The sequence below is a fragment of the Eutrigla gurnardus genome (assembly GCF_963514095.1).
Source record: "Eutrigla gurnardus genome assembly, chromosome: 20".
Taxonomy (NCBI): Eukaryota; Metazoa; Chordata; class Actinopteri; order Perciformes; family Triglidae; genus Eutrigla; species Eutrigla gurnardus.
The window spans coordinates 20,695,236-20,707,491 of record NC_139931.1 but is presented as its reverse complement, the minus strand read 5'-3'; the positions used below and the strand labels follow the sequence as shown (position 1 = coordinate 20,707,491).

At 44.7% G+C, this 12,256-nt stretch overlaps 2 protein-coding genes across 2 annotated transcripts in view; one reads left to right on the top strand and one right to left on the bottom strand.

The window, feature by feature from the left end:
• Positions 1-12,256, top strand: part of LOC311030477 (carbonic anhydrase-related protein 10-like) — a 176,317-nt gene that overhangs the window by 126,927 nt on the left and 37,134 nt on the right. The window lies entirely within an intron of this gene.
• LOC311030979 (all-trans-retinol 13,14-reductase-like) lies at positions 2,472-12,112 on the bottom strand. Its single transcript, XM_084037045.1, has 12 exons — positions 11,946-12,112; positions 11,366-11,548; positions 10,122-10,260; positions 9,179-9,281; positions 8,657-8,852; positions 8,369-8,566; positions 7,452-7,571; positions 7,221-7,359; positions 6,979-7,088; positions 5,606-5,772; positions 3,750-3,909; positions 2,472-3,667 (listed from the first exon to the last, which is right to left on the bottom strand). Exons 1-12 carry the CDS (start codon positions 12,109-12,111, stop codon positions 3,519-3,521), a joined length of 1,830 nt encoding a protein of 609 aa, XP_083893171.1. The 5' UTR covers position 12,112; the 3' UTR covers positions 2,472-3,518.

Genomic DNA, 12,256 nt, shown 5'->3' with positions numbered 1-12,256 from the left:
TCTGCGATTAAACCATTGCAGCGTATCCAGAACGCTGCTGCACGCCTTATCTTCAATCTACCCAAATTCTCCCACGTGACCCCCCTCCTCCGTGACCTCCACTGGCTCCCTGTTGCAGCACGCATTCAATTCAAGATGATGACAGGGCCATCAATGGAACGGCACCCATCTACCTTCAAACACTGGTCAAACCTCATGCCCCGAAGCGAGCACTTCGCTCTTCTACTTCAGCTGGCCGGCTGGTACCACCATCGCTGAAATCAAACAAATGTCGCTCAGCAAAGTCCAGACTCTTCTCTGTTCTGGTCCTCAGTGGTGGAACAAACTCCCGACTAATGTCAGGACAGCAGAGTCATTTGCCATCTTCCGAAAAAGGCTCAAGCCTCACCTGTTCAGACTTCACCTCGACTCTGCATAGCCCCCCCCCCCCCCCCCCCACACTTCCACGTTCTTACCTAGCACTGTGATCATAGCACTGTTCTTAAGGTATGTTTGCTGAAGAACAGCTACTACTTTACTCAGATGAGGACCTAACACTTGTTTCTATTTTTTCGCTCTTACTTTATCGGCAATGATATGTTGTGGTTTCTTTCTTTCTTTCTTTCTTTCTTTCTTTCTTTCTTTCTTTCGACAAATAAGTCACTTTGGACCAAAGCGTCTGCTAAATGCCCTAAATGTAAATGCCCCTCCTATTACCGTGGAGTCACCCGTGCTTGACAATTATTGACACAATTGTCACACTATAATGTTCCATTATGAATTTTATTAATAACGTCACGGATAACGAACTACTGTCCCCCTGGGCACAGATGCATAAAGACCCCACCCTATTTGTGCAAAAGTGGATGCAAATGGAGGAAGGGGGTCTGGGGGCCCTCCCCCATACAATTCTGAATTTAGTAATGTGATTTTCTGTATTCTGGTGCATTTGTGGGATTGCCAGCTGGCCAATATCTAAATTTGTATAGATTCATAGCCACATCCTGACTTGCACTATAGTGAACAGATAGCACTGGGTTTACACTCCCCCAAACCATAAACCTACTTTAAAGGACTATATTTTGGATTCAAAGTTAAGTCTATATTAATTAGTACTACACGTACAGCAGAAGTGCTGCGGAGGCTGAACGGAATGGAATTCCCTTTTGCAGGTTTATTATCAAAGTTTATTACAACTCATCTTTTGGGGAACACGCTGTGTGGAGGTGGGTTAATGGCAGTCCATACAGTAGTTGTTCAAAACATACATTCATACATTGTGAAGAGTGACAGCATAAGGAAATCAATACATTCTGTACAATTTAACATTTTGGAAAATACAACATCTGCAGTCGTCTCACAGCGAGAGGGTCCTGGCTTCCATTCCGTTCGATGGAGTTTGCATGTTCTCCCCGTGTGAGCGTGGGTTCTCTCCGGGTTCTCCAGCTTCCTCCCACAGTCCAAAGACATGCAGGATGGACCTGTCTGTCTCTACATGTCTCCCTGTGATAGACTGGTTACCTGTCTGTCTCTAAATGTCAGCCCTGTGATAGACTGGTTACCTGTCTGTCTCTACATGTCAGCCCTGTGATAGACTGGTTACCTGTCTGTCTCTAAATGTCAGCCCTGTGATAGACTGGTTACCTGTCTGTCTCTAAATGTCAGCCCTGTGATAGACTGGTTACCTGTCTGTCTCTAAATGTCAGCCCTGTGATAGACTGGTTACCTGTCTGTCTCTACATGTCAGCCCTGTGATAGACTGGTTACCTGTCTGTCTCTAAATGTCAGCCCTGTGATAGACTGGTTACCTGTCTGTCTCTAAATGTCAGCCCTGTGATAGACTGGTTACCTGTCTGTCTCTACATGTCAGCCCTGTGATAGACTGGTTACCTGTCTGTCTCTAAATGTCAGCCCTGTGATAGACTGGTTACCTGCCTGTCTCTACATGTCAGCCCTGTGATAGACTGGTTACCTGTCTGTCTCCACATGTCAGCCCTGTGATAGACTGGTTACCTGTCTGTCTCTACATGTCTCCCTGTGATAGACTGGTTACCTGTCTGTCTCTACATATCAGCCCTGTGATAGACTGGTTACCTGTCTGTCTCTACATGTCAGCCCTGTGATAGACTGGTTACCTGTCTGTCTCTACATGTCAGCCCTGTGATAGACTGGTTACCTGTCTGTCTCTAAATGTCAGCCCTGTAGACTGGTTACCTGTCTGTCTCTACATGTCAGCCCTGTGATAGACTGGTTACCTGTCTGTCTCTACATGTCTCCCTGTGATAGACTGGTTACCTGTCTGTCTCTACATGTCTCCCTGTGATAGACTGGTTACCTGTCTGTCTCTACATATCAGCCCTGTGATAGACTGGTTACCTGTCTGTCTCTACATGTCAGCCCTGTGATAGACTGGTTACCTGTCTGTCTCTACATGTCAGCCCTGTGATAGACTGGTTACCTGTCTGTCTCTAAATGTCAGCCCTGTAGACTGGTTACCTGTCTGTCTCTACATGTCTCCCTGTGATAGACTGGTTACCTGTCTGTCTCTACATGTCAGCCCTGTGATAGACTGGTTACCTGTCTGTCTCTACATGTCTCCCTGTGATAGACTGGTTACCTGTCCAGGGTGTACCCTGCCTTCACCCAATGACTGCGATAGACTCCAGCCCCCCACGACCCTGAATACAGGATAAGCGATAGAAGATGGATGGCTGGACAACATCTGCATCGGTGCTGCTGTGTGGACCGGTGTGTGTGTGTAGGGGTGCTGCTACTTCTCACTTAGAAACACCTTCTGAACTCATGATTGGAATTGAAGTGAGTGATTGTATCACAATGCGACTGTATGTTTAATTAGCATGGCGACACCAACTACATGAAACATTCATTTTCTTACGCCAAGGACAAAGGAGGACAAGAAACTGTGATATTCTGCTTCCAGATCTTTTCATTAAATACATGATGATCCTTGATCTGGGTCTCGGCTCGTCATTAAGGAGTGATGGAGGGTCCCGAAGCCAGACCAGTTGAGAACCACCGGACTCTAGACCATTTTTCTGATCTTTCAGAATGATTTCCTAATCACCTTCTCCTCCGTCATCTTGTTCCTTTATATACTGAATCACTTGCACCATCTTTACTTTCTCCACGTTTCCCTCTATCCACTTTTGCGTGCCCAGTTTCTCCCTCGTCTCCGTGCCCTCTGTTTGTGTTTAAGCATGCATGATGTAGGCATAATGTTCTGACCATACAGCTTACATGAGCTACACAGTTCAACCTACTGAAACCAGATCAATGTCCGTCCTCCTGTTTTATTCCTATGGCTGCTGTTAAAGTGAAGATAAAGTGGTACTAACATGAGGATACAGAGTTAAGTGGAGAACCTAACAAATAACCCTAAAAACAGAAACTAAACCCAATTTGAGCACATTCATGTTTGAAATATGCTCTAAAAGTTGCCTCACCTAATGAACGTGCAACAGATGCAGGTGTGTAATGCTTTGCAAGACAACACACCCTCCACTACAGCCCTGTCACTACTAGGTCATCTTGTGATTGGTCTTTTTGTTTTTGATGCGGTTCTTCAGGGCTAGAAGGTCAATGTAGAGGATCTGGTTGAGGACTGCCGAGGCACAGAGCAGTCCGCCATGCAGCGCTCCAGCCATGCCGTTACAGAAGACGTCCTGACCTGCACGGGACACACACACACAACCATGAAGCAGACGTGTATCAGGCTCTGCAGAGTCTGATGATGACGGCTGTCAGCTCACCGGTCAGGTAAAGTCCACTGATTGGCGTCTGTGGTCGCGTCCTAGCAACCGTGTCTGGGGTGAAGCGCTCCAGGTTGTGCTCAGCACCGTACATCTCACCTCTTGGAGCACCCAAATAGTGGACGTTAGTGAGAGGAGTGGCAGCATCCACCATCACCACCTGGACACGAAGGACATCGGAGGGAGAAAAGGTTTTGGAGACATCAACATGCAGGCTTATATTAGAAAGAAAGGGAAGAAACCAACGGAAATACTGTCTGGATCAAAGCGACAGCAATGGATTGATGACACTGGTGTTTCACTCATCGAGGACCACTGTGGGATAAGCCCCGCCCCTTGCAATGTCACCCAATGGGACCTTATTTCAGATAAAATATGGCAAGAGATCAACTTTTGATGATGTTTGTCAATTGAAAAGATCTGCACATCAAGAAAGTCTGATTTTGTATAATATGTAATTATGAAGATGACACGATACTACGTGTTGGGTACCAGGATGTAACATTACTATATCAACAGGTCTCTCTGTGTGTTGGGTACCAGGATGTAACGTTACTACAACAACAGGTCTCTCTGTGTGTTGGGTACCAGGATGTAACGTTACTATAACAACAGGTCTCTGTGTGTATTGGGTACCAGGATGTTACGTTACTATAACAACAGGTCTCTCTGTGTGTTGGGTACCAGGATGTAACGTTACTATAACAACAGGTCTCTCTGTGTGTTGGGTACCAGGATGTAACGTTACTATATTAACAGGTCTCTGTGTGTTGGGTACCAGGATGTAACGTTACTATATTAACAGGTCTCTGTGTGTTGGGTACCAGGATGTTACGTTACTATAACAACAGGTCTCTCTGTGTGTTGGGTACCAGGATGTAACGTTACTATAACAACAGGTCTCTCTGTGTGTTGGGTACCAGGATGTAACGTTACTATAACAACAGGTCTCTCTGTGTGTTGGGTACCAGGATGTAACGTTACTATAACAACAGGTCTCTCTGTGTGTTGGGTACCAGGATGTAACGTTACTACAACAACAGGTCTCTCTGTGTGTTGGGTACCAGGATGTAACGTTACTATAACAACAGGTCTCTCTGTGTGTTCGGTACCAGGATGTAACGTTACTATAAGTACAGGTCTCTCTGTGTGTTCGGTACCAGGATGTAACGTTACTATAACAACAGGTCTCTCTGTGTGTTGGGTACCAGGATGTAACGTTACTATAACAACAGGTCTCTCTGTGTGTTGGGTACCAGGATGTAACGTTACTACAACAACAGGTCTCTCTGTGTGTTGGGTACCAGGATATAACGTTACTACAACAACAGGTCTCTCTGTGTGTTGGGTACCAGGATGTAACGTTACTACAACAATAGGTCTCTCTGTGTGTTGGGTACCAGGATGTAACGTTACTATAACAACAGGTCTCTCTGTGTGTTGGGTACCAGGATGTAACGTTACTATATTAACAGGTCTCTCTGTGTGTTGAGTACCAAGATGTAACGTTACTATATTAACAGGTCTCTGTGTGTGTTGGGTACCAGGATGTAACGTTACTATAACAACAGGTCTCTCTGTGTGTTGGGTACCAGGATGTAACGTTACTATAACAACAGGTCTCTCTGTGTGTTGGGTACCAGGATGTAACGTTAACGTTGATAAAAAAGTGTTGCTGGATAAAACTCAATGTATCTTTTATACGACAACAAACTATGACAAACTTTCTTGATATGCAAAATGATCTGAATTTGATTAATTCATTCACCGGGATCAATGGAACGCTGGAAGTTGGGTAAAGTTGTCTCTCCCAGGAAAACCAGTGAGAAAGGGAACCTTGAGTTTGGAAACGTTACCTTGTCTCTTAGTTGAGGGAAGATTTTAAGTGCCCACTCCAGCAGCTCCTGTGCCATGCCGTTCTTCATATCCTGGTAGTTCTGTCCCCTCTTGCCAAGCTTGGTTCCCTCCCATTCCTCAAACCACTCATAGCGAGCCATGGTCAGCAGCGTCATGCAGGACTTCCCTGCAGAGATATAGACAAAAGAGACATGTTCTACTTGTTTTGCTTTTGAAACTACTCGGTCGTCCAGAACATGTGTTGATAGTGGCTAAACTTTGCATCGTGTGGTAATACATGACTTTAGATTCCAACAGCTAGTGTGTGATTGTGCTAATCGTCATCACAAGCACTCAGGCAGAGGAGGATTTGTTTTGTGCTGTATCTCATCCATCCCACAGGAGGACACACTGCTTCCAACATGTGTTTGTTACCTACATGTGTGTGTGTTACCTACATGTGAGTGTTACCTAAGTGTTTGTGTGTTAGCAACATGTGTGAGTGTTACCTACATGTGTGTGTTACCTACATGTGTGTGTGTTACCTACATGTGTGAGTGTTACCTACATGTGTGTGTTACCTACATGTGTGTTACCAACTTTTGTATGTGTGTTACCAACATGTGTGTGTGTATTACCAAATGTGTGTGTGTTATCAATGTGTGTGTGTGTGTCTGTTACCAATGATTGTGTGTGTTACCAAAGTGTGAGTTACCTACATGTGTTACCAACGTGTGTGTGTGTGTGTGTTACCAACGAGTGTGTGTGTTACCTACATGTGTGTTACCAACATGTGTGTGTCTGTTACCTACATGTGTTACCAATGTGTGTGTGTGTGTGTGTGTGTGTTACCAATGTGTGTGTGTGTGTGTTACCAATGTGTGTGTTGGTGTGTTACCAACGTGTTTGTGTATGTGTGTGTTACCAATGTGTGTGTGTGTGTGTGTTACCAATGTGTGTGTGTGTTATCAATGTGTGTGTTGGTGTGTTACCAACGTGTTTGTGTATGTGTCAGTTACCAATGTGTGTGTGTGTGTGTTACCAATGTGTGTGTGTGTGTGTGTTACCAATGTGTGTGTGTGTTATCAATGTGTGTGTTGGTGTGTTACCAACGTGTTTGTGTATGTGTGTGTTACCAATGTGTGTGTGTGTGTTACCAATGTGTGTGTGTGTGTGTGTTACCAATGTGTGTGTGTGTTATCAATGTGTGTGTTGGTGTGTTACCAACGTGTTTGTGTATGTGTGTGTTACCAACATGTGTGTTACCTGCGTGTGTTACCAATGTGTGTGTGCTACCTACATGTGTGTGTGTGTGTGTTACCTTCATGTGTGTGTGTGTGTGTGTTACCTACACGTGAGTGTGTGTGTGTGTGTGTGTGTGTGTGTGTGTTACCTGGTTGTCTGATGTTTGATGTTGGATCTTTAGCAGATGGGAAGGTGATGAACATCATGGGAATGTTCCCCAATACCTGCTCTTTGCTCAGAGAAGAGTAACGCTCCATACTACACACACACACACACACACACACACACACACACACACACACACACACACACACACGTTAAAATAACATGAAATGAGTTAAGCTAAAATCTAAAGTCAACAGTATGATATTAAGTAAGATAAAAACCTACAGTGTGTCCAGGTCATTGTCTTTATACATCCAGAAGTTGGTGGAAACGATACCAAGCTCCTCTTTGGTTCCATCCAGTCCAACAAAGACCAAGAAGGAACCCATGCCATGACGCACCCGACCCAGCAGCGACTCGATCTCTACCAACATGACACACAGTCACATTAGGAACAGACAGCTGAGGGAGGAAGTGCAATGTGACGTTTGCTGATAGAAAGTCCACACGTTGTACCTGGTTTGTGTTGTATACACTGTGGCAGAAACTTCTGGAAGGTGTTGAAGATTCCAGCGTTGGAAATGACAACAGGGGCATGGACCTCAACCTCTTCTTGTCCTTTACGTACCGTCACACCTGACACACACATATCCATAGTGTTAACATTCAGCATGTCTTCAACAAGAAATCAGTCATCTCTCTCTCTCTCTCTCTCTCTCTCTCTCTCTCTCTCTCTCTCTCTCTCTCTCTCTCTCTCTCTCTCTATATATATATATATATATATATATATATTTATATATAATATAATATAAAATGGATCTGGTCTATTATACATTTATTAGTAAAGCTTTGACTGAAAAACAATCTTGTTTGGACAAATTTCAATCATCTTTTTGATTTCAAAGAAAATGCAAACTAGCTGACTGGTGACTATTGTCACTTCAGTTTGTTTCCCATCTGCCTTGAAGAGGAAATACGTCTATATCAAAGGTTTAACTTAGATTTGGATTCTGAAAAACGATGTCTTTATTTGCTGTGATGTGAAGTTTATGCATATACTTTGATTCCATATTGTGTTTTTTGTTGTTGGTTTTTTTTGCCATGTAATTTCCTTTTTCATTTTCTTTATTTATGGTTGTTTTTTATCACTTGTTTGGTTGTTTTATTATTGTAAATTGCACCTTGAATATAACATGTGGCTTATTGTTTTTGTTTTGACACAGGTTTTAAATGTTGAGAATGTTCCAATGCTGTGTCATTTCATTGGTTCGTTTACAGAATTTCAGAATAAGAAGCCTTGATATGCAATCAATCGGACCTGAAAAGACTTAAAAGATGAGTTCTTTTTCAAAGGCTAATAAGGAGGTCAACAACACATGGAGCTGTTTCACAGAAGAACTGCATCATCCACCCATCTCCCCTCCCTCTCTCACCGTAGGCCTTCCCCTGCTGATTGAGGAGGACGCGATTTACAGGAGCTCTGACCAGCACAGCGCCACCTGCCTGCTGAATGACCGGGATGATGTGAAAGGCAAACTCACTGGCGCCCCCTCGTGGGTAGTACGCACCACGCTTGTAGTGATGAAGAAGGAGAGCGTTGATGAGGAAGCTGGAGTCTTTGGGAGGGACACCTGAAGATGACATAAAACATGGACATTAAGGAGGATGTGCACGGTGTGTGTGTGTGTGTGTGTGTGTGTTTGTGTGTGTGTGCCCATCACCATAGAACAGGTAGGCAGACAATGCCTGCAGGTCCTTGTTCTTCGTGAGGCGGGACATCATTTGGGAATGGTTAGTTGATGCCAGGTTGAACACTGAAGATATGCGATCCAATAGGCCGGTTCGAATCAGGAAGTTAGCCAACCAGTAAGGTATAATCTTCAAGGTGGCAATAAGTGGCGTCCGCCGCGAGGCTAGCTGCAAAAGGAAAACAAGCAAGTGCATTTATTCATCAGAATCTGCAATATACCTTTCTGATGAAGCGCTGTCTATATGGGAGCGTGTTTGGCACTAAAGGTGCATCCAGCTGATCTATTCGGCGTCTCATGAACAGCGTCCCAACACAGCAAACTATTTCTATGATACTCGCAAATTTAATTAAGTTAATGGTTTCATATCCCTTAGCAGTTCCAGCTATAAAGTGCTCCATTTACTGTAGCTGCATGGGATGACACGAGGCAAATCATCGGGACAACTCAAAACAGAATGTCAATGTCGCCAGGCAGCAGCGAGCATCACTCTACCTTCATCAGTCTCATGAACTCATCAATGGCCGCCTCCTCTCCTGGGAACTGCTTCTTCAGGTTTTCTGCCATCTCAGTCTTCCCTGCGTGGATGTGGTACTCCCTGAGTGGAAGTAAGCCAGGGTGCGGGTCAGAGAGGGTTGGAAAGGTTTGGATTAGTTTGAAGCCAGCTAGTAGTCATAGCCCTCTGTAAGTGTGGAAATGTAAAAAGTCAGGCAATGCTTCTGGTGTGAAGCAGACAAAATTCTAAGCTAAGTGTTAAAGTCATCTTAGTATCGATATTACAATCAGCAGTCAAGCCCCGCCCCTAAAGCATCCCCTGCTTTCTGGTCTGGTGGACTCTAAATGGACCATAATGTACTAAATGAACATCATGCTGGATTGAAGAAGACTTGAAACTACAGATTGAGACCATAAACTCATGTTTACAATGTTTCCTGAGATAATACATCAAGAGAGAAGTAGGACCATTTTCTCATAGACTTCTATACAACCAGAGAGGAGTCGCCCCCTGGTGGCCAGCAGAGAGAATGACAGCTTAAGGCTCTTAAGCGTTGGCTTTATTTTTCAGAACCGGAGGTTGCCCTCCGTTGTACGACCTGGCAAACAATGTGATTAACAGGTTAAAGTGTGGAGGATGAGGAGGGAAAAATGTCAATAAAAAGCAGAGGATTTGGGTTCACAATGTACTGAAGAAATATACACTTCATTGATATTAAAAACAATTGTGGTCTTCCTTTGCCATTGTCCATTCCCACCACATCTACCGGCATCAAAACAGGAAGGAAGTGGTTGAGCGACGCCCGCCTCTTGCTTGATTAGAAGTGTGACATCTTTACAACTAAAGCTATCTTTAATGTGCCTCTAAAATCTGCTCAAAAAAAGATGCATTTGATGACGCAGCTCTGGAAATGAAGGTCCCGTCAGGTTTTGTTTTACCTACCTGCGCTGCTCAGGCTGACCCAGGTACAGCGTGTCAAAGTGCTGCTCCAGCCGTGTGAACTCTATCTGTCCCTCGGTGATCTGATCCAGAGCCACCCTCAGCAGGCTGCCCTCATGCAGCTGACCCAGGTAGTGGATACCTGGTGGTGGTGGTGGTGGTGGTGGGGGGGGGGGGGGGGGGGGGGGATTTCAAAGTGAAGCTAAATCAGTCATCTAGTATTTAGATTATCATATTACATTAGCGTCTCCTTCAGTAATTTAGTAGTTTCTTCTTTCTTCAGTGTCTATTCTTTTACTAATATTTCTTTTGTCATTTTAGAACTTTTTAAGAATTATAGGATTAATATTTAAGGAGGTCAGAATATTTATCTTCATAAACCATGCTAAATCTTTAACCTCCTCCTCAAATGTCGTCTCAGATGATTCAGTGTAACGGACTCATGATCTGCTGATAGGAATGAGATTTCCTACACAGTTCCAGAACACAAAAGGCACCACATTAACTGCATATATATTAAAGATAATACATTAATACTATTGTAATGACTGGGTGATATGTGATGTTAACCGGTTATGTTATGGGTGTTGTTGTGACAGGAATACATTGTGAGAGTAACGGTTACTGTATTCACTGAGTTTACAAGATGTCAGTGAAGGCATCCAGCTCAGCTAATAGCACAACTCCAATTGCAAAAGCCTTGGTTCAACCAGTAGAGGGCAGTCACTATGTATATTTATAGACAATATGATAACTCCACCACCAACACCAGGAAATACCCAGATCCATTGGTTTCACCGTGGTTTGGTCGTGTAGTTCCTCTTTAAGACTTTTATAAAGCCTTATAAATGCATTATAATTTGTTATAAATGTGCTTATGATGCATTATAAACATGACCGTGTTACCACTTTTTCTTTCAGCAGTATAAATATATTGAGCAGATGTACCACTGTGTAGACGTACAATAACACAAACAACCATCTGAATGAGCCGTTCAAACACAACGCCGTGTTGCCGTCAAATACTGAATATTAAACTAATACTAAAGAGTATGAATTAGTCAACAGTCGTGTGTTGCAGGTCGGTGTGAGTCGGGCCCCCACAACATTTGCACTGTGATGGTTTTGAGGAATATTTCTCTCATGTTTAACGTAACCAAGAACATCTGTTGGAACATGGCTGGTTTCCTCAGCGGGAACGTTCTTCAGGCCGAGGCCGTTTGTTGGCCGTTTGTGTGCTTTCTTACCCACATCAAACTCAAATCCTTTATTCTGGAAGGTGTGTGTGCAGCCTCCGGCCTGGTCGTGTTGCTCCAGAACCACCACCCTCTTCCCAGCTTTAGCCAGGAGGGCTGCTGCCGTCAGCCCCCCCACGCCGCTGCCGATCACCACCGCATCCAGAGCGGGGGGCACACGGTCTGCACGGAAGCCTGCCGGGAATTACAGGGGGGCATCACAGGGTCAGTGTGGTCTGCTTTGTTCATATCGTCAACACTGACACTGACAGACTGCATCTATGCTCCACCTCATATCAGCCTGGACTGGTGATGAAACATCTGCACATCTAAAAACCTCTAAAACACAGTTAGCCAGGCAGCAGAACTACTTCTACTGTGTGGACGTGATGGGAACCCAACCTGTCTTCATGTTTGAGCTCTCTCTCCGTCCTCGTCTCCAACCACAACAATGCAAAGGAAATGGTTGTCAGCCTAGTAACTAACACAAGTACCTGTAGTGAGATGATCTCGTAGACCGGGCAGGAAGTGCAAAACCACGTTTCTAGTCTTTCCACAACATTCAGTCTACAATCACAAAATCCAATCTCACCTCTCTTCAGCCTGTCGTCCCTCTGCCTGCTGTCGGTGACCAGTGGCGCCGGCGGCCTCACACACTTCTCACTGAACACCTTGTAGCGTTGGCCGATGGTCAGGAAGAAGACCACCAGCCCCAGCAGCAGCACGCAGCTGGAGACGCCGAGCAGCCACCACCACATCACGGAGGAGGGGAGAGACGAGGCGGGAGTGAAGGATGGAGAGGAGACGGAGAGGAGATGGAGCTACAAGAAGGAGAGGAGGAGGGCATGTGGGAGTGACGGGGGAGACGAGGGAGGACTATGAAGGTTCAGGGAGGACGTGGAA

Bases quoted from the DNA above. Each gene is read 5' to 3' on its own strand.
- LOC311030979 (XM_084037045.1), bottom strand. From the start codon at position 12,111: ATGTGGTGGTGGCTGCTCGGCGTCTCCAGCTGCGTGCTGCTGCTGGGG. The intron at 9,282-10,121 runs GTAGGTAAAACA...ACTTCCACTCAG, and splicing joins GGTCAGCCTGAGCAGCGCAG to GGAGTACCACATCCACGCAG. The intron at 3,668-3,749 runs GTGAGCTGACAG...TGTCCCGTGCAG, and splicing joins CAGTGGACTTTACCTGACCG to GTCAGGACGTCTTCTGTAAC.